The sequence below is a fragment of the Pongo abelii genome, chromosome 5 (assembly GCF_028885655.2).
Source record: "Pongo abelii isolate AG06213 chromosome 5, NHGRI_mPonAbe1-v2.0_pri, whole genome shotgun sequence".
Classification (NCBI taxonomy): domain Eukaryota; kingdom Metazoa; phylum Chordata; class Mammalia; order Primates; family Hominidae; genus Pongo; species Pongo abelii.
Window position 1 is genome coordinate 153,982,838 of NC_071990.2, and position 26,741 is coordinate 154,009,578.

The following is a 26,741-nucleotide window of genomic DNA, read 5'->3' on the forward strand; positions in this document are numbered from 1 at the left end:
TAATGTTCCATGTTTGCTTAGTCACAGAGTCTTCTGACTAAGCAGTCTACTCTGTAGACTAAATCACACCTGCTTTTTTCAGGAATAATGTAGAGAATGAATGTCTTCTGATGCAAGTGGCCATCTGAAGCTTCAGTAATATATTTGAATGTTTACTTTATAATCTGTTTTCCCTGGCACCAAATGAAGTTTGTTCTGATTTGCTATTCCTTGAAGCAGCGGTCCCCAAACTTTTTGGTACCTGGGATGGGTTTTGTGGAAGACAATTTTTCCATGAATGGGGCTGGAGGGGGATGGTTTCAGGATGAAGCTGTTCCACCTCGAATCATCAGACGTTAGATTATCATAAGGAGCATGCAACCTAAATCCCTGCATGTGTAGTTCACAGTAGGGTTTGTGCTCCTATGAGAATCCGATGCGGCCTCTGATCTGACAGGAGGTGGAGTTCAAGCATTAATGCTTGCTCACCTCCCACTGTGCAGCCAGGTTCCTAACAGGACATGGACTGGTGCTTGTCCATAACCTGGGGGTTGGGGACCTCTGCCTTAAAGAGTTGTATTAATGCCTAAGGATTGACAGACACTCAGGCATATTGAAGTGAATACACTGAACACATTTCAAGTTTTCTACTCTATTGGCCTCTTTTCTCTCCCTTGGGGGCAAATTAATTCCCACCTTAACTTGTGAAACCATGTTCTGTGCAATATTCAGCTCCAGCTCAGAGTGCCTCCTCTTCATGTTCTGCAGTTGCTGATCAGCATCTTGCAGGTAAATCCAGAGCTCAGCCTTCAGGTGCTTGATCTCTTCCCAACCCTGAGTTAAGTTCTGGGCCTGGACAAGCCTTTGTTCAATCTTGAGAAAACACAGAGATAAAAGTTAGCAACCATACACGGAAACATGTATAGTTAATGAATCAGAGATGGAACTTTCCAGCTGGCCTATGCACTCATTTGACACACACATACACACACAAACTCACACACACAAATACATAAACTTAAAAAGTACTTCTTTATTTGCTTCAGGAAAAGCAGATTTTTTTTTTTTAAATTTAGGGTTCCTAAAGACTTTAAATGTCTACAAGTTATGCTATATGGTTTTAATCAGTGTTGTGAAACTCTAATAAGTTTTTTTTTTTGAGACGGAGTTTCGCTCTTGTCGCCCAGGCTGGAGTGCAATGGCACGATCTCGGCTCACTGCAATCTCTGCCTCCCAGGTTCAAGTGATTCTCCTGCCTCAGCCTCCTGAGTAGCTGGGATTACAGGCTTGCGCCGTCACACCCAACTAATTTTGTATTTTTAGTAGAGACAGGGTTTCTCTACGTCGATCAGGCTGGTCTTGAACTCCCAACCTCAGGTAATACGCCCGCCTTGGCCTCCCAAAGTGCTGGGATTACAGGAGTGAGCCACTGCGCCCAGCGAAACTCAGTTTTATCAAAGTATTAGGTCTAAAGCTGCTCTAATGGTTCTTCGCATTGGGCATTTCAGTAGATTCATCTGTATGACTCATGAATTTGGTGTTAAGGTTAACTAGAAAAGACTTCTGTTCTCTATTGCACATTTGTTCATCCGTCTTACAACATGCTGAATTATTAATGTTTTGGATATGTCTTTGGATCTGCTTCACTGGTTTTTGAAGCTGTGTAATTTGTTTCAATAAATCATTTCTGTAAAAGATAAATGGGTTATATTGGCTGGGAACGGTGGCTCATGTCTGTAATCCTAGCACTTCGGGAGGCCAAGGCAGGTGGATTGCCTGAGCTCAGGAATTCGAGACCCACCTGGGCAACATAGTGAAACCCTTTCTCTACTAAAATACCAAAAAGTAGCCAGGCGTGGTTGTGTGTGCCTGTAGTCCCAGCTACTCAGGAGGCTGAGGCACAAGAATTGCTTGAATGTGGGAGGTGGAGGTTGCAGTGAGCCAAAATTGCGCCACTGTGCTCTAGCCTGGGAAACAGAGTGAGACTCTTTCTCCAAAATAAAATAAAATAAAATAAATGGGTTACATTATCTTTTGTAAGGATTTAAAAACAGATTTGTTTTGATAATATTAAAGAGAAAAACCTTATTATTTTGACTTTTTTTTCCTGTGAATCATTTTACTGTTCTGTGAATATTTAATAAATTAAATACCAAAACTAAGTCTTATTTTTCTTTTAAACTCAAATGTGGGCCAGGCGTGGTGGCTCATGCCTGTAATCCCAGCACTTTGGTAGGCCAAGGAGGGAGGATTGTTTGAGCCCAGGAGTTCAAGACCAGCCTGGGCAACACAGCGAAGCCCTGTCTCTACAAAAAGTATAAAAATTAGCTGGGTGTGGTGGTGTGTGCCTATAGTCCCAGCTACTTGGGAGGCAGAGGTGGGAGGATCACCTGAGCCCAGGAGGTTGAGGCTTCAGTCAGTGATAATAGCGCCACTGCACTCCAGACTGGTTGGCAGAGTGTCTCAAAATAAAGAAACAAACAAACAAACGAGCAAACAAACAAACCCAAATGTGTTTCATGGAAGAGTTTAAGGCTGCAGTGGCAGCAGCCGGGAAAATACGCCTCCAGTGCTGCCATCTGTCTGTGTGGGCCGGTACTGCTAGCTCATCACAGCCCAGACAGTTTCAAAATCCTTCTGAACACCACACTTTACCAATGAACTAGGAGGATTGTGACAGATGGCATGTTCTTTGACATCCTTGATATAATAAAGAAAGGGTCAAGAGCCCCTTTCATATTAAGTATTGCCTAAAGAAAAAGATAGAAAAGGAGAAAAGAACAAAAAAAGGTGTGGCAAAATAGGAAAATTGAGAGAATGGTCATTAAAGGAGGAGAAAAAAGAAAGGTTCTAATGGGCAGCGAATGAATGGGACTAAGTGATTCAGTCCCAATCTGATGTCATCAATGTCAGGATGTGCTTAATTTTCTATGAGTTAGCAGAAATTCAAATATCTATTTATTATAATGGCTGTAGAACCATTATATACAGCAAGAACAAGCCAAGAGCTATTTTCTTTCAATCTCATATGAAACATTCAAGCAAGAGAATATAATAAAACGAACAAATTCAATGTGACTTTTCATTTTATTACCGTTTGCTCTGTTTGTTGAATGTCTTTTGCTGTGGTTTTGACCGAAGCATTTGACAGGTCACACATGGAACAAAGGAGATCTAGGTAGGTCCTTGCCTGCTCTTGCAAAGCTCTGAAGTGTTTGACCTGGAAAAGGCAATTATCAGAGTGAAAGAGATGCATCAGCTATTTAGATAGCAAATACTTGTATCATTTGTAATATTCTGTTGACATTTCAAAAATAGTCTTGCTATGCTCAGTGTTTTCACCATTGTGTTCAAGTGACATATATTAGTGACTCACAGGAAAAAATTCAAATCACCAATGGGGATTTATTTGTCCACCATTTGCTTCTCCTTGTAAGTAAAGTATTCTGTATGGTCTGGGAAAGGGGAAAACACAAGAAACTTCTATAATCTTTCCAGATCATTTGCTCACATGCCAGCTTATTTTCCATTTCAGAGAAAGAATTTGTAGCCTACTCTGGCCTGCTCCTTAACATGCTTTTGCATATCTTAGAGACAGAAGGCAAAGGTCCGCGAGTTGGTAGGTTTCATTGGAGTGAGGTTAAAACACAGATGTCTGGGCTTATTTACTTTCCAGGAGATTCATCTTGTGTTATTCTCTTTTCACAAGCTCAAGAAAGGCTTCTCCAGGTGGATCTTTAATCTATTTATAGAAACAAAGGAATGTGTTTTCTTTGCAGATGCTCAGATTCTACTCAGGCTCCATTTTAGATACTGGGCATAGAGCAGCCCATAAAGCAAAACCCTTGCTCCCATGGAGTTTACATTCTTAGGAAGGAGATAAATAATATATAAACGAACAAACTTGCACTGGGATGTTTAGTAGTGTGAAATATCATGTGGAAAAATCAAGGTGCTAAGCAGACAGGGTACGAGGAAGAAGCATTGCCACTTCAGGGACAGTGTATCTCCCAGGCCTCTCTGAGGAAAAGACCTGAATGCATGGCATGGCATAAGGTAAGAACATTCCAGGCAGGTGGATGTGGTGGATAGAGAGACAGCAAATGCAAAGCCCTGAGGCTGGAGCAGAGTGAACCGGGTGGGAGCAGAGGTCTGAGGGCAGGCGGGAGCAAGTCATGGAGCCCCTTATAAGGAGAGCTGACCATACATCCCAATTTGCTGGGTTTTGTCTCTAGTCTAGAGTTTCTCAGCTCAGAACTATTGACAGTTGACTCCAAATAATTCTTTGTTGTGGGGCTGACTTATACCTTGCAGAACATCAGCAGCATCCTTCGCGTCTACCCACTTAATGCCAGCAGCGTCCCCACCCCTCCCAGTTGTGACAACCAACAACGTGTTCAGACAGTGCCAAATGTCCCTTGTAGGAGCAAAGTCGCCATCTCCTCTGCCCCAGTTGTGAACCACTGCTCTAGTCCCATTGGATTATGTAAAGCAGACTCTGTCTTATCAAGAAGGTTCCATTTGGGAAAACAAACTATATAATCAGCCTATTCATAAGCCGTGGTAAGAAAGTTGGAATTCAAGTGTGATGGGAAAATATTGGGAGCATCATGATCTGAGACAGGCTTTCAAAGACTCCCTCCGAACATCACCTGGAGAATGGGTTGCCACAGGGGCGGCAGGCAGCAGCGGTGCCCAGGTGTTAGGCTACTGCAGGGATCACATGAACCATGAAGATGGCCTGACCGGGGGTGGTGGCTGAGGTTGTGAGAAGTGGTTCTTGATTATGACATAAATAGGGATAAATAAGGAAGGCAGTATTGACTACAAGTTGTAGGGATAAAGTTGACTTCCAGGATTTTCCCAAATCATAGAGTCAATCATGGCGCCTGATTTTGTGACTCCAGTCTGAGTATTTTTCCTCTGCACTGTGTGGATTACCTAGACACGCTATGTTCTTATGGATATAATAAATACAGATCAATTTCCCAGTAAGTCAGAAGTAGCACCTTTTCAATTGAATGTACAAGCTAACTATGGTATTGTGAGTCATCAGCCATTGTGCACAAGTACCACATCATGCACCTATGACCCAGAGAAAGTTATTTGTCTCAAACAACTTTTGGATATGAGAAGAGAATAAATTGTCAGAATTTCTATTTTATGAACGTATTTAATTGGAAGGAATGATGGTATATTTTGAGATTTATATAGTTGGTCTGATTCCGAAAGCACTGGAAGCAGCATATAAAGTGTCAGTGACCAAACAGCTGCAAAAGATGTTTGCTAAAATCGACTTTACAGAAAAATCTTATAGTACTTTTTCCCATTCCCTAAAGTTCACATTTTACGCCTTCTAAAAACATATAGCACTCTGAATGGAATCGAATCCATGTGCCATTTCCTTGTGGTAGCGGGGAGTGTATTTATCTTCTTATATGTATTGAGGGTTTATTGGGTTTACTAGACGGGTGGTGCTGGGGATACACACTGCATCTTGGTACCATGCCCATTGTAAATGGATTCTCCAGTCACATATCCAAGCTCCAGCCACTAAGGGCCTGGTCAGTTTTACATGAACACAGTAAGTCCTCATTTAATGTCGTCAGCAGATTCTTGGAAACCATGACTTCTTTAAGCAGGAAGTTGTATAATTAAACAACTTTTGTTTTCATCAACGCTATAACAAACCTGCATATTGAAGGACGTGACATTATCTGAGGACCTGCTGTACATGGTTTTGCTTACAGTTTCGGTTTCTAAGACCTACTGATGGAATTAAGTGAGGACTTATTGCACTTGCCAAGGGAAAAACTAAAACAAAAGAAAAACAAAAATAAAAACTAAAAAAAGGAAACAAAATAAAAAACCTTTCCTCCTCAGAGTGACTGAGGTCCAAGTGTCTCCACCACCTCGAACTCCCTTCTCTGGCTACTTTCAAAGACCATTTTGAGAGACATGTGAAAGAGGCAGAAACAGGGAACCGTACAGTCACATAATCTGGAAGAAGGATCAGTATCCTCCTATGACCACGGCTTACTCTGGTATGTGTAGGAAATCTCTTCCTGCTCTAGCAAAAGATCACTGGCATTAATACTTTCTTCTCCCTTCATCTCTTTGATTTCTTTTTTGGTAACAAAGGAGAAAAATTAAGTGTCGATCTGAATCGTTCTGAACAAAGTGCATTGGAAACAGCCACAAGACAAGGTGGCTTGTGATTCAAGAAAACTCACAGTCTAATAAAAAAGCAGAATATAGGCAGTCTTTAATTCATTTTTCTTGATTCAAGGACAACTATGTTTCATTTGTCCTGATCCTATTCTTATAAAGTAAAATATGAACACTATTGTGAACCATTTAATGACAATGTAAATCATTTTAGCCTTTAGAAAGTATACTCTGGGAGACAAATTAACTAGACACATTCTTTATGTGGACTCAGTGATCAAATACATTATGTTATTCTAATTTGTGGTAAAAAATTAAATTATTAAATACGTTAATTCATATCTGGCAGCAATAACTTTTATAACTAAATTCCTCTAAAATATTTTCCCACGGAGTTAACACTGCATACAAAAGCTGCTTAGTACAAAAGTTTAAAAAAATATTTCCCACATATTCTGATTAAGTCTCAGCAATAACATTTTAAGCATGTGGATGTCAAATTAATATGGAATAGAATTCCTTTCACATGATAAAAACTAACATTTCATTCATCATCCATTCAATAATTATTTATGAAGCACCTTGTTTATGCCACAAAACTATGCAAGAAGCTAGTATTACTTTTCTGTTTATAAATCATGTTTATCTGTAGTGTGATATTTGCATTTCGTTATAACTTTTAGAAGTAAGTATACTTACAAATGTCACTTTTGATAGTAGGAAACTATCTTGGAGGCTCGGAGAAATTAAGTGACTTACCCATGGTCCCCCAACAGAATAAATATCAGAATTTTAATCTTTGGTTACAGTGCCCATTCTCTTTCTTTTCTTTTCTTTTCTTTTTTTTTTTGAGACAGAGTCTCACTCTGTTGCCCAGGCTGGAATGCAGTGGCGCAATCTTGGCTCACTGCAACCTCCGCCTCTACCTCCCAGGTTCAAGCAATTCTCGTGCTTCAGCTTCCTGAATAGCTAGGATTACAGGCGCCTGCCACCATGCCCAGCTAATTTTTGTATTTTTAGTAGAGATGAGGTTTCACCATGTTGGCCAGGATGGTCTTGCACTCTTGAACCTGTGTGGTCTGCCCGCCTCGGCCTCTCAGAGTGTTGGGATTACAGGCATGAGCCACTGTGCCCGGCCCCATTCTCTTTCTTTTTATTTTTAATAGTTTATTTTTATTATTATTTTATTTTATTTTTTATTTTTATTTTTTAATTTTTTGAGACAGAGTCTTGCTCTGTCACCCAGGCTGGAGTGCAGTGGCATGATCTTGGCTCACTGCAACCTCCGCCTCCCAGGTTCAAGCGATTCTCCTGCCTCAGCCTCCTCAGCCTCAGGAGGGTAGGTACCCTCCTACCTCAATCCCAGGGTAGCTGGGATTACAGGCGCACGCCACCATGCCCAGCTAATTTTTATATTTTTAGTAGAGATGGGGTTTCACCATGTTGGCCAGGCTGGTATCGAACTCCTGGCCTCAAGTGATTTGCCCGTTTCGGCCTCTCAAAGTGCTGGGATTGCAGGCATGAGCCACTACACCTGGCGGCATTCTCTTTCTAGTCTACCAAGTTGGCCCCTTAGTATTATGTCCATCTTCTGGCTGGCACATGAACGCCACTAGAGCCAACCTCAGACCTTCTTCCTACTTTTAGATTCCCAGGAGTCAATACAGTTTGGCACATCATAGGTACTTCACACATTTTCATTGACTCTCTGAATGATTCACAAGAATAACACAAAATTTCAGGAGTTTACTACCTGCTTAACGGCTTCTGCCCTGCTAAGAGGTGGCTGAGGACTTGGCTCTAAATCCGGCTGGACTGCAGAAAGCCAGGCCTGGCACTGCTGCAGGGTGTCTTGTCGGCTGACGTGCTTCTGAAGTTCATGTTCCAAACTCTGGTACACCTGAGACAACACAATCATGCTGAGATTATGAGAACTGCTTTCTACCTCTATAAAGATCATTGAAATTCAATGAAACACGACCAGTACATCTAAATGGATTTTTCCCCCAAGATTCCGCAATTTCATCTAGTATCTAAGGCAGTTGTATGTCTCCCCAGATATTGCAAAATGCAATGCCCATACCCCAGTTGATAACTTATTGGACCACACATCACAATGTAATATCCGGATTAGGGGAAGAGAACATGAGCAGGGTAAATATAACCATAGAGGCACGCTAGAATACATAAAATCATTGAAGTTAATTGTCATAAACATAAGTCAGAGGTTTTTGCAGCTTCTCTTCCTATGGTATAAATATTGCACTTTTTGTTTAAGCTAGCAACTAAAAGTAAAAATCAAAAATGATCTCAAAAAAAGATAACCAATGTTTCCCTAACTGTGATGCTTCTGCAATAGAGGTAGGGTAAAATTTGAACTAAATTATAACATGAGGAGTGGAGAGGTGGATGTCCTCACTTCATCTCAGTAGTTATGTTCCAGGGAAAAAATAATCCAGAATAATTCATACATTTTCTGATATGTCTGTTTAATTAATTAATCTTTAACAAGCCAACCAATTTTCATTTTATCCATAAGACATATTAAGAAAAATTATGTGTCTATTTGAGATCAAGAGGAAATATATCTGTGATGTTTCCATATAGGAAAAAGGAAAAAAGAAGGAAATTAGTTTAACCTGGCATTTCTTTCATTATTGAGACAATAGAAGCAATCATTGAATTCTGCTTTTCTCTGTCATCTTTTAAATTCATCACTTTCGTCTGACATTAGGCTTATCCCTTATTTATTCTTATTCCAAGCAGAATTTTTAAAAGAATGGTGTTTTGTTCTCTTTATCACTTTTGCAAACTTTAATTATGAAGTTCTGATTATGTTCTTAGAATTTCATCCGCTTTTTAAATTTTAAAAATTATGTTGACTTTTCCAACATCCACCAATTAAAACAAATTAAACTGTATCCCTAATGCAAAGAAAATGTCCACTGTGAAGGAAGACAGTGTGCAAGAAATCTCTGTTGAATGAGTGAATGAATGAACTCACCAGAAAGTTCTATGTGTAGCCTCAGTTTCTCTCTTCACTCCCCCTTTTCTCCCCTTGTCATCATTTTCAATTATTTATTAGATTCTTGTAGTCGTCTTTTGTTAACCTTTGAAGGTGAAGTTTTTTAAGTCTAGGAAGTTGACTAATGTCACCCAGAATTTTTTTTATTATTATGGTGAACACAGACCATTCTAACCACGTCACTGGTGTATCACCAGTTCTTTTTGTTAACCTTTGAAGATGACTTTTTTTTTTTTTTAATTCTAGGAAGTTACTAATGTCACTCGGAATTTTTTTTATTATTATGGTGAACATGGACCATTCTAACCACGTCACTGGTGTATCACCAGTTCTTACTGGCTAGTCCAGTAAACAAAAATACACAGAATAGTAAGTTTAAAGGCTTATAAAAACTCGTTGTAGTGTCATTTAAAAATTCTAGAATAATAGAAAACAATTTACCTATTTTAGTAAGTTTTCATTAAAATAGCCATTCTTACCCCTCTTACACTTATTTCTAAAACATTAAGAATTCTGTTTTAGTGGAAGTACACCCACTTAAGTGTAAGTCATATTTGTCAGTTACTCGTTTCTCAAATTCTATATGAATGCAAACAGATATTGATTTAGATTAGAACCCAGGCTGCATACAGTTAAAAAGAAAATAATTATTGTGAAAAATATGAAATAAATTTACTTTTGTGTTACAAAATAAATGGAAAATTAGAAAGTATTGATCGTGTGCAAAGAAAAACAAACACATCCTCTATTCAAACACATCAACTATTTTTTTCTTTTTAAAATTTCCTCAAATTCCTTTTACTGACAAACAAATCAACTTTTTTTTTTTTTAATTTTTTTTTTTTTTTTTTTTATTTAGATGGAGTCTCACTTTGTCTCCCAGGCTGGAGAGCAGTGACGCGATCTCGGCTCACTGCAATCTCCACCTCCCAGGTTCAAGTGATTCTGCTGCCTCAGCCTCCAGAGTAGCAGGGATTATAGGTGCTTGCCACCATGCCCGGGGTAATTTTTGTATTTTTAGTGGAGACGGGGTTTCACCATGTTGGCCAGGCTGGTCTCGAGCTCCTGACCTCAAGTGACCCACCTGCTTCGGCCTCCCAAAGTGCTGGGATTACAGGCTTGAGCCACCATGCCCAGCACAAATCAACTTTTAACAAACTTTTTCACAATCAATTCATGGAATAAACAAATTGGATAAAACAATATCTGAAATTTGCTCACGCCTGTAATCCCAGCACTTTGGGAGGCCGAGGTGGATGGATCACGAGGTCAGGAGATCGAGACCATCCTGGCTAACACAGTGAAACCCTGTCTCTACTAAAAATACAAAAAATTAGCTGGGCGTGGTGGCGGGCGCCTGTAGTCCCAGCTTACTCGGAAGGCTGAGGCAGGAGAATGGTGTGAACTGGGGAGGCGGAACTTGCAGTGAGCCGAGATCGCGCCACTGCACTCCAGCCTGGGCGACAGAGTGAGACTCCGTCTCAAAACAAAACAAAACAAAACAAAACAAAAAATACCTGAAATTCACTGCTTAGTCACATCAATCAACTACAAAATATGTTAGTTTTGTGTTCACATAGCGACTGTGAAATTTATCCTCGTATTTCCTGTCTGGCAACACACCAAAACGAATCCAAAGATTTGAGCATCGATTCTATTTGTAAAAAGTCTCTACACTGCACAGCCTCTCCCCATAATTCCTTGTCATTGTGGAATGTTCTGGGGGCACTCACCCTCTGAGCTGTGCTGCAGATCGCTGAGTAGCTGTCCTTTGTGCCCTGCAGATGAGCATGCACATTTTGTTTAAGTTTCGCTTGCAGGTGGTCTGCACATTGGCCAATCAAAGTATCACCTTTCATTTGAAGATTGTTCAAACGGTCTTCAAAACCAGCAATTTCTTCCATCATTGCCTGCAAAAATGAAACCAATACAGAGTTTTCAGAATTCTACTTTTACCTTTAAGTAACTTATCCGTCAAAGTTTAAGATAGATAATTTCACTGTTTAATATTGTTTTTGAAAGAATCTTGCAATTTATCTTAGTTATATATTAAATGAAAACAAAATCACATGTATGTTTTCAGGGATACTCCAAGAGGAAGAGTCAATGAGTTTAAGAGATTAGTTACATAAGGAATGATGAAGTAACCTTTAAGACTAGAATGTGTTCGTGGCTGGTCTCAGAGAGATAATACTCCATGGTATTATTACCAGACAAAAAGATGTCCCTATATTTTTCAGGTTAATAAGTTATAATTCTGGCATAATTTTTATCTAAAACAATCTAATTACTATTTCATCAACTTTATATAATATATCATTTCTATAAGGTTGGTGCAAAAGTAGTTGCAGTTTTTGTCATTCTTTTTTTTTTTTTTTTTTTAAGACAGAGTGTCACTCTGCTGCCCAGGCTGGAGTGCAGTGGCGCAATTTCAGCTTACTGCAACCTCCACCTCCCAGGTTCAAGCAATTCTCCTGCCTCAGCCTCCCGAGTAGGTGGGATTACAGGTGCCCACCACCACACCTGGCTAATTTTTTTTTTTTGTATTTTTAGTAGAGATGGGGTTTTACCATGTTGGCCAGCTGGTCTTGAACTCCTGACCTCAAGTGATCTGCTGGCCTCGGCCTCCCAAAGTGCTTAGATTACAAGTGTGAACCACCGCGCCCAGCCTGTTATTACTTTTAATGGCAAAAACTGCAATTACTTTTGTACAAATATAATAATCTAATTCTAGTTTCTGTAATAATCTAATATCTAATTTTTAATTCATGTAATATCTAACTTACATCTACCACTGTTTATAATAACGAAAATAGCATTTAAACTTATCATTTATTAAGTACCTGCTATAGTCCAGGAATTACATATAAGCCTGACGGATGTGTATTATCATTGTTTTATAGATGAGGAAACTGAATCACAGTGAGGTTGTACAACACAGTCAAGGTATGGCACAGCCCCCAGGCTTTAGACATAGCTCGGCCTGATTTCACCTCACACCACCATGCCCATTTGCATTCTTTAGTGAGCATTCTTATAGATGACTCAGGGAAGAATAACTTATTTTTTAAAAATCACGTTCTGGCCAGACGCGGTGGCTCACGCCTGTAATCCCAGCACTTTGGGAGGCTGAGACTGGTGGATCGCCTGAGGTCAGGAGTTACAGACCAGCCTGGCCAACATGGTGTAACCCTGTCTCTACTAAAAATACAAAAGTTAGTCGGGCATGGTGGAGGGCACCTATAATCTCAGCTACTTGGGAGGCTGAGGCAGAAGAATCGCTTGAACCCAGGAGGCAGAGGTTACAGTGAGCTGAGGTTGCACCATTGCACTCCAGCCTGGGCAACAAGAGCAAAACTCCATCTCAAAAAAATAAAATAAAATAAAAATAAATGAATAAATAAATAAAATCAAGTTCTAGTGTTTTGTTGTTTTTTTTTTTCTGTTACATGATGCTAATGACAAGTGACACAATCCAACATAGGGTTGCCTGGGTAACCCATCATTATATCTATAGGAAACCTGGGTGGCCCTTCAGCAGTCCAGGGTCTACAAACAGTGCTGGGCTAGCAGTTATTATATACGCTCAATTGAAAAGAACCACTTTGTCTCTGAGTTGGAACAGAACCACTCCATCATGAGGCCATTCATGGGGTAGACTACCTTCTGGATTGTCATCTCCTCAGTGCCTACCAGAAGGTATTATGTAGCTACTTTTTTATTCATATTTGTTAAATAAAATCCTTTCTTATAGACAGAAATGTTGCAGCCCAGAGGGGCTAATTGGCTTTCCTAAGACACACTATCAGACACTGACCACATCATGAGTAAACTTGTTTTCCATTAAGTAAACTTGTATTCCATTAACCAATAAGTTGCTCCATAAAATTGTGACCATAACATCTATCATCTGGTAAACATGATTACTAAAAATACATATTATTAAGTTCTTATCTTGATAGATTTAAATAGTGCTTTTAGCCTATCACCTATGTCAAAGATAAGAACTCCTCATATCAGTTTTGTACTTTGTGATTTACAAAATGTCTTCACAAATATTATCTCCTGTGATTAGCACAACAATTATGAGATGGGCTGGCATTGTTATCATCCTAAAGGAGAAAAGGACAGACTCAGACAGGCTAAGTTGTCTCTCCAGGAAGGGGAAGAGTCCAGCCTAGAATCCAGACTTTCTGATGCCTTTGGTTGCATTTTCTAAAATAGACTCCATAAAGACTAAATCCTTAGATAAAAATTATTAGCTGGGGAAAATGCAGCAATGTGTTCAGAAGCTCGGTGCGAGGATTCAACTCTTCTTGATTCACTTGAATATCAAGTTCAATTGTTGTCAATTGTCAGAAGTGCTTGAGACTCAGACCTTCATACGGTTTGGCTGTCTCCCCACCCAAATCTCATCTTGAATTCCCACGTGTTGTAGAAGGGACCTGATAGGAGATAACTGAATCATGGGGACAGCTGTTTCCTGTGCTGTTCTCATGATAGCAAATAAGTCTCATGAGATCTGATGTTTTTAAAAAGGGGAGTTTCCCTGCAAATGCTCTCTTCTCTTGTCTGCCGCCATGTGAGACGTGCCTTTACCTTCCACCACAATTGTGAGGCCTCCCCAGCCACAAGGAACTGTAAGTCCAACAAACGTCTTTCTTTTGTAAATTGCCCAGTCTCAGGTATGTCTTTGTCAGCCATGTGAAAACGGACTAATACAGACCTGATTCTCTCAGTACAATCATTATAAACCAGAGATACACCTGTGTGTGCCCCCCCACACGTGCACACACATGCACAGACACACGTGTACACACACTGGTGAAGCCATCCCAAAGGCAGCCCTTTAAAGGTCAGGGGTACCTTATGGTGGGCCAGTTGCTGGGTGATTGTCTCCAGGCTGCTCGTCTCCAGGAGGTCAGGTGCCACCAGTCTGCCGGACATCTGCAGCAGCCACTTTTCGACCTCTTGGAGCTCACTGTTGTAGTCTTCATGGTCTTTGACTTTCGCCTCCAGACTGAAGACATGCTCCTGCAAAACCAGGTGCCCATCAGAGGTGGCTTCCAAGTGAAAAACCTACTCAAAACTGTTTTGTATTACTTTTTTGTACCCAGTGCAACTCACAGGGTAATTAGAGCCACTTATATCAGAAAACTACCAGGAATGGAAAAAAACATAGTCATTATGCCAATTAAATATCCATCTGAATAAAAAAAAAATACTAACCTGTACCAGGCCTTAAAATTACGTGACAGAGAGAAAGGAGTCAGGGCCCACATTTTGGAAAATAAACCCTTTTATGGAGTCTTTCATCTCTCCTTACCTTTCCTATGCTGCACAGGTCCTGGTAATCACTTTGAAGTTGATCTATTTTGTCCTTTAAAGTGACATCCTGCACCAGTTCCAAAAGAGCTTCACCCTTCTCTCTGACTGACTTTACTGATGGTTCATGGGACAGCACCGTTTGTTGAAGTGACTTGAATTACAAAGAAAAAAAAATGAGCCTGCTCATCTCTGTGGACAAGATGAATACACACATATTCCTGTGGCATGCAAGAGATGATCCACCTCAAAGAAAGATTGTTCATATTTATGAATCAATAGGTGCAAAACATTAGAGAGAGAGTGATTTATTAAGAGGAACACAGTTTCTAAATACAACAGCAGAGTCACACATCAAACGGCCCCTCCTATGTGGAGATAAAAGGATGGGAAATAGTTATATTTGGCTAAATTTAATATAGCTCATATTTCTGGCTTCTACCTTATTCCTTTCATCAGAGAAAAAAAATCTCAACATAAAAAGGCCACTATCTTTTGATTTTGAGTTCATGAAGTTAGTTCCAGTTTGAGCTACTTATGGAGTTAGCAAGAACAATTCCAGTTGTGACCTTGCTGAGACAGGCTAAAAGCACTATTTAAATCTATCAAGAACTCAGTGGCCAGGAGGAAGAGGTTGTGATTCTTATGTGGCCTCTTCAAAGATAAGTTGTCGGGCATGGCAGAGAAGCCAAGGATAGAAATAGACATTGGCTGGAAGAGGCCATCACAATAGCTTCCAACAGGGAAAGCTTTGGGGTAAGCCAGCACACTGTAATTCTTAAAAGGTATCACTCAATCATCCAGATCAAATTTATAACACAAATTATTCCACATATAAGCTTGCATAATTGCTTCAAAAATTTGAGTGGGTGAAGTACCTGTGTCTATGTCATGTACAGCTATAGCCACATCACTATTTATTCTTTCAAAAATCAGTTTCTAAGGTACTTAGCTCGAGTTTGTTAACTAGAACTTATTTTCTTATAAATATGATATGTCATTTTCAATTTACCATAGGTCAGTTTCTAGCCTTAGGTACCAGAAGATGAAGGGAAGCCTCAATATGGGAAAGATATGGGATCCTGATGCCAGCAAGATTTTACCTGAAGCATCCAAATACCTGGCTCACACATCAGTAAAGATCTTCATTGATTGACAGATACATACAATCAATAAATATATTGATACAATCTTTGAGTATCAGATCTCTGAATGGAAAAATAACTCTGAGGTAGTGGATTTAACCCCATAAATCTCCATAGGTCATGGCATCACTGGTCAGCTGCAGAACAGACATGTGTGGGATGCATTCCAGCAGCTATTACGGGTGATACCCCGCAAGAATCCCCTCCCTCCCATTTGGTCTCTGCGTAACCTCCGCATGCATCTGTCAGTGAGTAAACACACTACCTTGTATTTAGATAACTGAGCTTTTTTCTCATATAATTCCATTTTGGGTTCTTCAGGAACATGTAGGATTTCCTGGTATTCTGCTATCCACTGTGTCAGTGCTTTGCATTTATCTGAGAATTCCTTTGCTAAATGAAGACCTTTTTCCAGCGTCATGTGTTCTTTCCGGACAGTGCTGGTCAGTTCCTTCAACTGCTCCATGTGATCATGAATCTCCTTTCTTAACCTCTCTGCCTCGCCTTCCTCCAAGTATTTAACAGCCCTCTCTCCTTTCTCCCGGGCTGATTTCAGCAAACTGTGACCTTTCTCCATGTCTTTGAGCAAAACCTGAAAAAGAGAGTGAGTAGGAAGCAAAGGTAGTCTTATTTCTAATTTTTTTTTTTTTTTGAGATGGAGTTTCACTTTGTCACCCAGGCTAGAGTGCAGTGGCACGATCTTGGCTCACTGCAACTTCCGCCTCCTGGGTTCCAGCGATTCTCCTGCCTCAGCCTCCAAAGTAGCTGGGACTACAGGTGTGTGCCACCATGCCCAGCTAATTTTTGTATTTTTTAGTAGAGACAGGGTTTCACCATGTTGGTCAGGCTGGTCTTGAACTTCTGACCTCAAGCAATCCACCCACCTCAACCTCCCAAAGTGCTGGGATTACAGGTGTGAGCCACTGTGCCTGGCCATTTCTTTTCCTTTTAAAGAAAGGTTTCTCAAGGCCCGTTTTTAAGTCCACCTATTTCCCTTTAAAATAAGTTGTTGACGTTCATAACCAGATTTGACCTGCCAGGAATCAGGAACCCTGGCTTCTTTACTTCAATATAGGTTCTAAAAGTCTTGATCAATATATCATTTCCAAATCAGAGACTTGAAAAAGAACTTGATGTTTCTCTCATCCTTAGCAATCTCCTTCTAAAGACCTGAGTTTAAACTCTGTACAAGCACTGGGCTGTTAATTTGAGAGAGATAGTTTTCTCTTAATGTTGAAGTGTCACCCTGGAATTCAGTGAAGACTTTCATGGGTGTCCATGTGTAAGTCATTCTGATAACAACACATCATAAATAAGTGAAAGCCAGCTTTTGGCCTTAAACAGCCAACTTAGTATTTCAAGTAAAATGATGAGCTCAGGATCACCAATCATAATGGTTGGGATGATCACCTGTGTTTCCAGTATCTATGCAGGAGAATGGGGCAGCTCGGTGAACAGAAAGGTTGGATACAAATCTGATGTATGCGTGCCTACCTCCAACGTCTTCAATTTCTTTCCCATCATTGCTGTATCTACTTTGTCAATCTTGGTAGCCACGTTCTTGAAGTTTTTATGCGTAGAGCCATACCAATCAGAATAGGAGCTGAGGGATGATTCCGATTCCTCCAAACTCTGAATCTCTTCCTCCAGGAATTTTATTTGTTCCTGTGAAAGAAAAGAGAAAATTGAATGGTGAAGTAAAGGCCTGTGCCAGGGCCTTTGTTGATGAATATGTATCTTCACTGGGTGTTAGTGAAAGGAAGGCTATTTTAGCCGGCGAAGTTTGCTGGTCTATGCTGAGCGCCTGGTGACCCACTCACTAGCACTTGGAGAAGCAGGGCCTGGTATCTGGAAGTCAGCTGGGTGGCCTGGCAACCCATTCCGCTGTTCACGTGGCTCTCGTCCAGTATCTCCTGAGCTCTAGCACCCACTTCCTCAACTTCATCTCTGTACGCAGTCACTTCTTCGTGCCACTTCTGAAATGACAAAGTATCGAAGGGAAAGATTCAATCTTAGCCATTCGAATAAGACAAATGTATATCTTCTTACAGGAAATGGTTTCAGTGTATGTTTAGAAGATGTTTATTTTGAGATATAATTTTGAAAATGCCATATGTTATCTTCATAAATATTATATTACAACAATGTGATGTCAACTGTACACTGAGTTGGATAGTTTTCTGTATCTATTACACTTCAATTCAAAAATTAGAAATGAAAACAGGCCAGGTGCGGTGGCTCACGCCTGTAGTCCCAGCTGCCTGGGAGGCTGAGGCAGGAGAATCGCTTGAACCCAGGCGACAGAGGTTACAGTGAGCTGAGACCGCGCCACTACACTCCAGCCTGGGCAACAGAGCGAGACTCTGTCTCCAAAAAAATTAAATAAAATAAATAAACATGAAAACAAAGTGGCATGATTTTTTAGACCTCCTATTGTACTTAGATCAATTTTAAAATGGGTGGATAATGAAAATAAATTCCTAAGGCTCGAGCATTATTTTAGATGTGTGCACTAAAATTGCATAAAACTTAGAATAAAACTAATTCTTAAGTACTATTTCAATAAACTATATTGGAGCAATTTCATATCAGAACCATAAACTTAAATTATTGTAATACAAGCATTCATGTGTCTTCACAAAACAAGGTAATAGGGTGGAAAGAAAATATAAAATAGTTACATTAAACTACCTTGTATCAAAGACTAATTTATGATATAATTGCTGTAAGAGGAATGCTCCATTGTAATTTATTTTAACTTTCTAGATAATCAAAAAGATTTTGCAAAGCCTAAGCTTTGGACAAAAGTTACTAAATATTTTAATGAAACAAACTATGCAAGGTAACTGTAGCTTTGACAAAGATCAGGAATCTACATGAGATGTACCTTCATCTGATGTAATTGTATCTCCTTGGTTGCCCTGTTAGACTGACGTCTGGTCCTGGGACTAACTTTCTCCTCTGCTGTTTTGAGCCATTCGTCTACTTGCTGAAACTTTTGCTCCATTAGCCTCAATTTGTTCACCACGTTATTGAACTGAGTTCGGGTCTCGGACAGCCTGTGCTGGTAAGCCTGCCAGTCTTGCCGGAGAGACTCTAAAGCCCGGTCCTCTGCCTGTGGGATACCTGATGGGATCACATCCTCTCTGGTGTGCAGCACTGAGTTCAACAGGGCCTGCCCCTCTGCACAGTGTACCTGTAGCTCCTGCAGAGAAAAAAGTATGGCTGTCACTCTCAATCATATTTCACACTTGCATGGGTTAGCATCTCGCCCAAGCCAACTGTGCCCGCTTGAACTTCTCATTAGAAAAAAATGATTTTATTATGCCCTATACAAAAATATGTCCCTAACCATATTTTCTCCAAAGTCAGAAGGATTCCTAAAATTTTTTCAATTAAAATAATCAACACACACACACACCCACCCCAATATTTTTCTCAATCAACAGTTTCCGAAATTTGACTTTTTAGTTTACAGGCAAAAACACTTGTGAAAAAAGGGCTATTGTTTAAAAGAATGACCTAGGCTTATTATAGCTCATAATCTGCTTAAAGTGCCTTAAGCTTCTTGCTTTGACATTGAATAGCTCAGTGCTACATTTGTGACTGAGAAAGAAACAATGAAACCTCTGCTTGCTAAGGAGGAATCTTTTGCCAAAGCTGTACTCTAGGCATTGTGGTGGCCAAGAAAATTTGAACCTGGAGAGTGCAGGGCACACAAACTTGGGAAATTGGTTCATCACACCTGCCCACCAGGAGCTCTGAGGTGTAAATAAATTTCCTCCACCAAAGCCTAAGCCCCAAAGATTTACCCTACAAATTTAGTATAAATCAAGTTTTGAAGAGCATATGATATTTTTTATAGGTTAAAAAGAATCTTATATCCTTAAAGATGTTGGTAAAACAACATGGCACACTTATATTTCTGGTGATAAACATAAATCTATACTGTCACTTGATCTGATCACCTAAAGTAAAATAAATCAAGTCAAATCCCATCAACAATGTTAAAAATATCAGTATATGTAGTTAAAACATAGTATTTCTCAATACTATATTTTAAAAACCATTTAAGATTGCTAAAATATTTTTCTTACAAAAATAACATTCTCATATGGTTTCAACTAATAGAAAATTTTTCTTCAAATATGATGTCACTTCAAGCATGGTATAATGTAAAGACATATGCACATGGAAAGAGAAGAACTATAGATATACATGGTAAAATATTAATCAAATTGGCAACAAATACATAAACTTTATTCTAAAATTCTTAGACTTTTTTTCAAGATAATTTTTTATAATCATTTTCCTAATTCAAGGTTGGCAAACTTTTTCTATGAAAGGCCTGATAGTAAATAATTTGGACCTTGTGGGCCATAGGTCTCTGTTGCAATGACTTAACTCTGCCATTGTAGTATGAAAAAAAACACAGACGATACATAAATAAATGGGTGTGTCTGCATTCCAATAATATTTTATTTAAAAATACAGACACTGTGGCCCTGGACAGTAGTTGACTAATTTATTAATCTTCTCAACATCTTTTCCATAGTTCATAAATAACCACTTTATCTATTATCCAAGTTAATATTCTATTAAATAAATTCTCATATATCCCAAATTTCAAGTCTGTATTCTGAAGGAAAAACATGGTTCAATATTTAAATAAATATATATATAATTGTTAAATTTATAAAATCTATAGGTAATATAAATGTGTGTATATATTAAAATATATTAATATTTTAAAGATATTATATTAAAAATATATAAACTATATACATGTTCTATGACCCAAACTAGGCCGTCAGGTTATACAAAATAATTTCTGGATATGTTCCACACTACTGGCCAATCCCTATACCATGTACATGCTACAGAACATCAGGATCCTGAAGAAATTCTGCTTTGTGGTTGCAGCATCACAATTCTCCACCACTGCTTTCTGCCACTAGCATCTTCCTTCTTTTTTAACCTTTGTGGTAGCTCACGATAGAAAATGTAAGAATTAATGCATGGTGAAATCAGGGGGAGGTTAGGTTTGTACCACATGAATACCAGCTTAAGTGAAATATTTTCTTTTGACCAGAGCAACAGCAACATCTGCTGGTGACGGGTAACTATTGACTTAGTTCTACACAAAAGCACAGGGAGCTCAGCATTTGCTTACCAGTGATGTTGGTAGTGTAGAACTAAGAAGGGTTATTTAAAGAAAATAGTCAATTCTAGTCAAATAAATTACAACAGCTAAACCTGTGGATCCTACTCTTTGGAGGCAGGATGGATGAGACCCTTAAGTAAGCTAAGGAAATTGTGACCCTTCTAACTTTTAGTATTTACTTATTTCATGAGTAGAACATATATTTAAATAAGATTTTCTTCCATTTCGGTTAATCCTTACAACTCTGTGGATGAAACTGGGTCAGAGAAGTTGTCTCTTGCCTGAAGTCACCTAGTGTTGGGTCCCACCAAGGATTAGAATCCCAACTTCCTAATCCCAACCCCATTCTCTTGCCATTATACAATTTCCAAGACCTAGTAGAAAAAGCCAGAAATATTATATGTGACTGATAATCATGATGGTCCCTGATTTTTCCACCTTGTCCAAGCTGTAGGTAAAACTTACCCAATCCTGAACCAATTCTGATCAGGGCTGATGGCTCATTTGTAAGTTCCAACACATCGCTGGTGGGACATAAAGTGGTCTCATTGGCCTTTCTCCATCTTCTGCTGTTTGTTTTGTACATGGTGGCCCCTTCTTGGTGAACTTCCTTGATTCCTACCTATTCCTTCAGGTAAGATTATGGGCCCTTCTTTGATGCTACCATAAGACCCCTTATATTAGTCTATTAATGTCCTCCCCATATTATTTGTAATCATCTTTCTATGGGTTTGTGTTCCTCATCAGATTTCAAGTTCCTTGAAGATAGAAATCATATCTTAATCATCTTTACCTGAAGTAGCTAGCAAAGTATCTGTATTGTATTAAGTATCCAGTAAATACTGAATGAGTAAATAAGTATACAGGTTGTGACCACTTTCTCCACCATGTCTGGCATCTCACCGTGAATTATGGCCTGCTGGCCTGGGCACCAACACTTACTTTTTTTTACTTCTCTAATTCCTTCTTCTAGAACTCTGAGCCCAAACCTGTACCATCAGCAATGTGGCAGGTTTTGCTTAAAATTACATGGCTCAAGATATTGCCACTAGTTTGACTTTGTGTCACCTTCTAATGACACCTGCTGCTGTCCCCCACATCTGATTTGATCCCTTAGGGAGAAACAGGCAGGTAAGCCAGACAATCCCATCAATTAGATCTTCAGCCATTCTTGTCAGGGCCACCCTAGAAGGTCTATGAGTTCCCCAAGTGCTAGTCCTGTCCTATCTAAATTGCCTACAAAATGATGTCAACTAGCACATGCTACTGAGGTCTCAGAATGTTCTTGATCAAACCTTATGGGGATTGCACTTAATGTGTGTCAGCTAGCCACTGGACTCAAGGTTTCTATTAACTTCGTATTGCTTAAAATAATAATTCCATATTCAGAATGAAGATTCCTTTGTTTTAGGGTAAAGGAGGCTTTACCTGAAGATCACGCAATGTTGTCTCATGAGTGTGGGCATCACCTTCAAGAACTGAATACTGGTCGAGTTTTTCTTGTTCTTGCCCCAACCAAACTTCAAATGCCTTTAGGTCTCTCTGATACTCTTGGTGCAGGCGGACAAGTTTTTCAGACTTGGTTACAGCTTCCTATAATTAGCATTTAAAATAATGAAGACAAGAACACATTACTTTATAAAGCATCAATGTGCTGTAATTCACTTTTGTAATTTTAGAAAAGTACAATTATTGAGACATTGGAATATGAGTTATTTCCTAGAATCATGAATCTTCAAGATTTATGTAAAAATATAAAAACCTAATATTTCAGGAATAAAAGGGTTATTAATTATTTTGTTGAATTAACTACATGATCTCTGAACACCTTATAAAATGTAACAGACAGGCTAAGAAATGAATTCACTTTACTAATTTCATAAAAATTCACTTTTGTTAATGAAGAAAATTGAAATTCTTATATTGTGCCTTAAATGAGGATTTGGATTTACTGTGGATTAAATTTTCCACAGTAGAATGCGCTCTGAAAAGGCATATTTATTTTCTTTGTGAGGACTAAATGAAGAATCATTAATACTATCAGTGATTATTTCCCACCTTAGAAAACTCTCATCATCAGACATAATAAGGCATTTATGAGTCTTCAATTGTAGCTGTCCAGAATTTTTTTTAAGTTGGTACATTTCTAGGAATTTTTAGTTGAAAATTATCTTACTTTCATAGTTTTCATAATACTAACAATATTTGAAGGTTTTTGGTTTTGCCAGTAATTCCTTTAAAATATTAAAATTTCATTTTGCTTTTGTTCTGTTTTCCCAAGCCTGTCATTCTTGAACATAAATGAGTCTTTAAAGGAGCACAACTCCAAACACTCCCCTTTTGGTGAGTCTACAAGGAAAGTAATTGCCATACCTTGGCCCTCTCTTGGATGGCTCTGTATCGTTCCTGTAGATCCTGGAGTTCTAGCTGGGTGACATAGTGTTCTGTCATGCCAGCCCCTTTGACTTCAATGGTCTCCAGCAAGCTGCTGTAACTCAGCACTTCTTCATTTAATAACTAGAGAGCATTTAAGAAAAATAAAGTGGTTACTCATGCACCATCACATCAATGATACTGCTAAAATCAAGATATTTTAATTGTACAGTTGACAAGTGACCTCAAGTTATCTATTCGTCCATCCCTCCATCATTTTATCTATTTGACACAGATATGTGTGTGAATGTATGGATGTGTGTGTGTGTGTGTGTGTGTGTGTGTGTGTGTGTGTGTATTTTATGTCTGGGCCAGAACTTTCTCTAAGATATGAATCACCAATTAACTACTTTATATTTCTACTCTTAACATTTCAAACTGATTATGTCCAGAAATGGACCCCTGATGTTCACTCCATCCCTATTCTACCCCAGCCCCCCATGAAGCCCCCTTCTCTTTCTATCTCTTTTCAAACAGCAAATGCCATGACCTCCCACCCAGACGGTCAACCCAGAACATGGGAATTGTTCCAGCATCCTCTCTAGCTCTCCGTCCTCTTAACCATTAGGAAATCCAGTTAGCTCTACCTCCTATGATACTTCGACATCTGTCCCCACATCTCCTGCAAACTCCCCAGCCCAGGCTGCCCTCCTCTTTCACTTGGGCTTTGCAGTAGTATCCCAGGCAGATTCCCGGCCACCAGTTCTTTCCCTGTCCCTTATTTCATGTTCCACACAGCAGTCTAAGTGATATAATGTCTTGTAATTAAAAGTTGAATCATGTCGCTTCTCAGCTTAAAACCTGGATTATCTTCCCAATGCTGCTGGGATCAAGTGAAAAATCCTCAGAGCAGCTGACATCGCGATGGAGGATCAGGCTCTGTCTCTCCATCAAACTCCCCTTGCAGCCCCTCCCTGCCTACTCTCTGCTGCAACAACACCTGCCTGTTTCCTCGCAGCTCCCCATTGCACTAGGATCTTTCCCTCCACAGAACCCCAGGACCTGCTGTTTATTCTATCTAGAATGCTGGTTCCTCAACTCCTCCCCAGGCTGATTTCTCTGGCTTAAATTCTTTAGTGCATGGACTATATGTCTGCTGTTTCAGAGAGACCTTTCCTGTCCCTTTCCCTTGGCCTCAAACAAGCTGTATAAGCCTTTTCAAAATGATTCTCTCTCACACCACACTACTTTTTTTTTTCTTCATAGTACTCAGCAGTTATAATTATTTATTTGTACACTTATTACTGAGTGCATGCATCCCCACTAACGTATGCTTGACTGTTTTTGCTGCTAGAATCGGGCACAATGCCTACATGTAGCAATTTCTCAATAAACGTTGATTGAATAGATGAACAATCCAATTAATTAAGCAATTAATTATTATAACAGATAATACATGCAGGTATTTATGAAGCAGATAATTATATTATTTCATGGATGCATAAATGAGACCCAGAAACATTAAGTACCTTGGCATAGGTCACGCAAGATCATTTAGTCATTTAAATAACTTTTATTCAGCGTGTGTTCTGTGTCAGACAGAGAGCCAAGTGTTGAGGATATAAAGAAAATTAAGCATCTCTATTCACTGAAGGAGAGGGACATGCAAATATACATGAAATTGATAAAGAGCTTTGAACCAAGGGCTATGAGAGAACAGAACAATGAATCAAGCCTGAGCACTGGTGGTGTAGCATAGCTAAAATGACTTCAAAATTCATTCAGAAAGATAAGTAGGAGGTTGCCAGGGGCAGAGACAGAGCAAGGACCTTCTGTAAAAAGGGAAGAGATTATGCAAAGACACAGAATTGTGAAGATTGTGGCATGTTCAGGAGATAGTGTGAGATTCAGCAAGGCTGGAGAGCCCAAGGGAGGAGGCTGGGAGCGTGAAGGAAAGGAGCATGGCAGAGGAACTTATTTCCATTCTCACAAACCAGGCGAGGGAGATTGAGCTTATACTATAGACAATGGGAAGCCAACACAGGACCTCAGGCAGGAAGTGAGACATTCATCTTTACAGGAGATAACAATAGATGGAGGCAAGAAACAAGGTGAAAAATTAAGAGTCTGTTCCAGTTCAGGTGAAGAGGATGGATCAGTAGGACCTAGTGCCAGATGCAAAGTGGCAATGAGGAAGAAGGCACTGAGAATAATGAGGTTTCCAATGTAATATATTCAGGGTGAGGTGATACAAATGAGCAGAAATAGAGAATGTGAGAGGTTAAAGGATTTCTGTGTAGAAGATCATAAGTGCTGTTTAGGACAATGGGAAGGGGGTGATGGAACAGGCTGCCCAATGTTCATGCCCTGGAGTGAGGCTGCAGCTGTAAACCAAAGGACTGTAAAACTTCATGTTTGACTACTACTGTCAATAAGTTTTAAGAACATGCCATTATTTACTTAAAAAATCTTTCCATGTAGTACTGTACTAATATAAGCATTATGACGAATGCACAAAAAATAACACAAAAGGATGTGATAAAAAAAGAAAGACTTCTTAATGATGAGCAGGCTGAAGACATTAAAAGATATTTCATGGTGCTACATTTTAAATGGTTTGTATCATAAAACATGGATCTACATGGTTTTCCTGGAAGGGAAAATTTTCACTCACTAATAAAATAATCACAAATGAAAGTCCAGTTTAAGAAGCCTTTAGAAATTACACTACAAGCCCCAAACATAATTTGCTTATGTGCACTGTTCTAGCATACACGTAATCCCATTTTTGTCTGACTGTGGCATTCTAAAGAAGCCTGTGAGAAAACAAATGGAATCTGAAATCCAGCTCTCACCTTGGCTTTTCCGAGCATAGTTATTTTATCCCGCAGCTCCGCATGCTGCCTTTCCGATTCATTTAGGTTGGCTTCCATACTGTCCATCCAACCGGAGAACTGTCGAACGTCATCCTGATAACTTGTCCATTTGGAGAGAGCTCCTTCGAGTTGGCTGAAAGGGATTTGAAAGGACAATAAATCCACATTGAGAATCCTTAGGAGTCTAAAATGTCATTGTGTCTGCTCCATCCACTCCAATAAGCAAGGGGTCAAGAGATCAGGAAGAAGCTTGCTTGGGAGTGAGCAAGCTGCCCAGGGCTTAACGACACTGAGTCCAGGTCTGAAGGGCAGCCTCAGGAAGCAAAGGGACAGTTAAACCCAGGCCAATATGCAGAAACATGGAAATAGCTATCAAGAGTCAGCGGCTGGGGGGACACAAGACACTGGGGGAGGCTCAAAGGTGAAACTGAGAGAGATCCCCTGAGTGTGTCTTTTCTGGAGCCAAAGCTCTAGGCAGGGAGGGAAGCAACACTTTATCAAACTGAGCAAGACATTCAGAGCAGGGGAGAAGAATAAGCACAGTAACCACCTTCCGTGAGATTAAAAATCAGAAAATCACAATGAAATAAAAGGACAATATTTCCTGACTTGGTCTAAATATTAAAACTTAATTATTTCTCTTATCGATAAGTTAAGCACTTCCCTTGTCTCATACACATGCTATT

The 26,741-nt window shown here is 39.5% G+C and overlaps 1 protein-coding gene across 5 annotated transcripts in view; it reads right to left on the reverse strand.

Moving 5' to 3' along the window:
• SYNE1 (spectrin repeat containing nuclear envelope protein 1) overlaps nt 1–26,741 on the reverse strand; it is a 512,392-nt gene that overhangs the window by 215,027 nt on the left and 270,624 nt on the right. For all 5 annotated transcript variants that reach the window (XM_054558331.2, XM_054558330.2, XM_054558328.2 and 2 more), the window contains 13 exons: nt 26,035–26,188; nt 23,180–23,323; nt 22,235–22,399; nt 18,530–18,847; nt 17,463–17,618; nt 17,137–17,307; nt 15,908–16,234; nt 14,499–14,651; nt 14,039–14,206; nt 10,906–11,082; nt 7,901–8,047; nt 3,074–3,199; nt 676–852 (listed from right to left, as the gene is read on the reverse strand). In XM_054558331.2, coding sequence (XP_054414306.2) covers nt 676–852; nt 3,074–3,199; nt 7,901–8,047; nt 10,906–11,082; nt 14,039–14,206; nt 14,499–14,651; nt 15,908–16,234; nt 17,137–17,307; nt 17,463–17,618; nt 18,530–18,847; nt 22,235–22,399; nt 23,180–23,323; nt 26,035–26,188 — 2,383 coding nt within the window. The remainder of the gene's footprint in view (nt 1–675; nt 853–3,073; nt 3,200–7,900; nt 8,048–10,905; nt 11,083–14,038; nt 14,207–14,498; nt 14,652–15,907; nt 16,235–17,136; nt 17,308–17,462; nt 17,619–18,529; nt 18,848–22,234; nt 22,400–23,179; nt 23,324–26,034; nt 26,189–26,741) is intronic.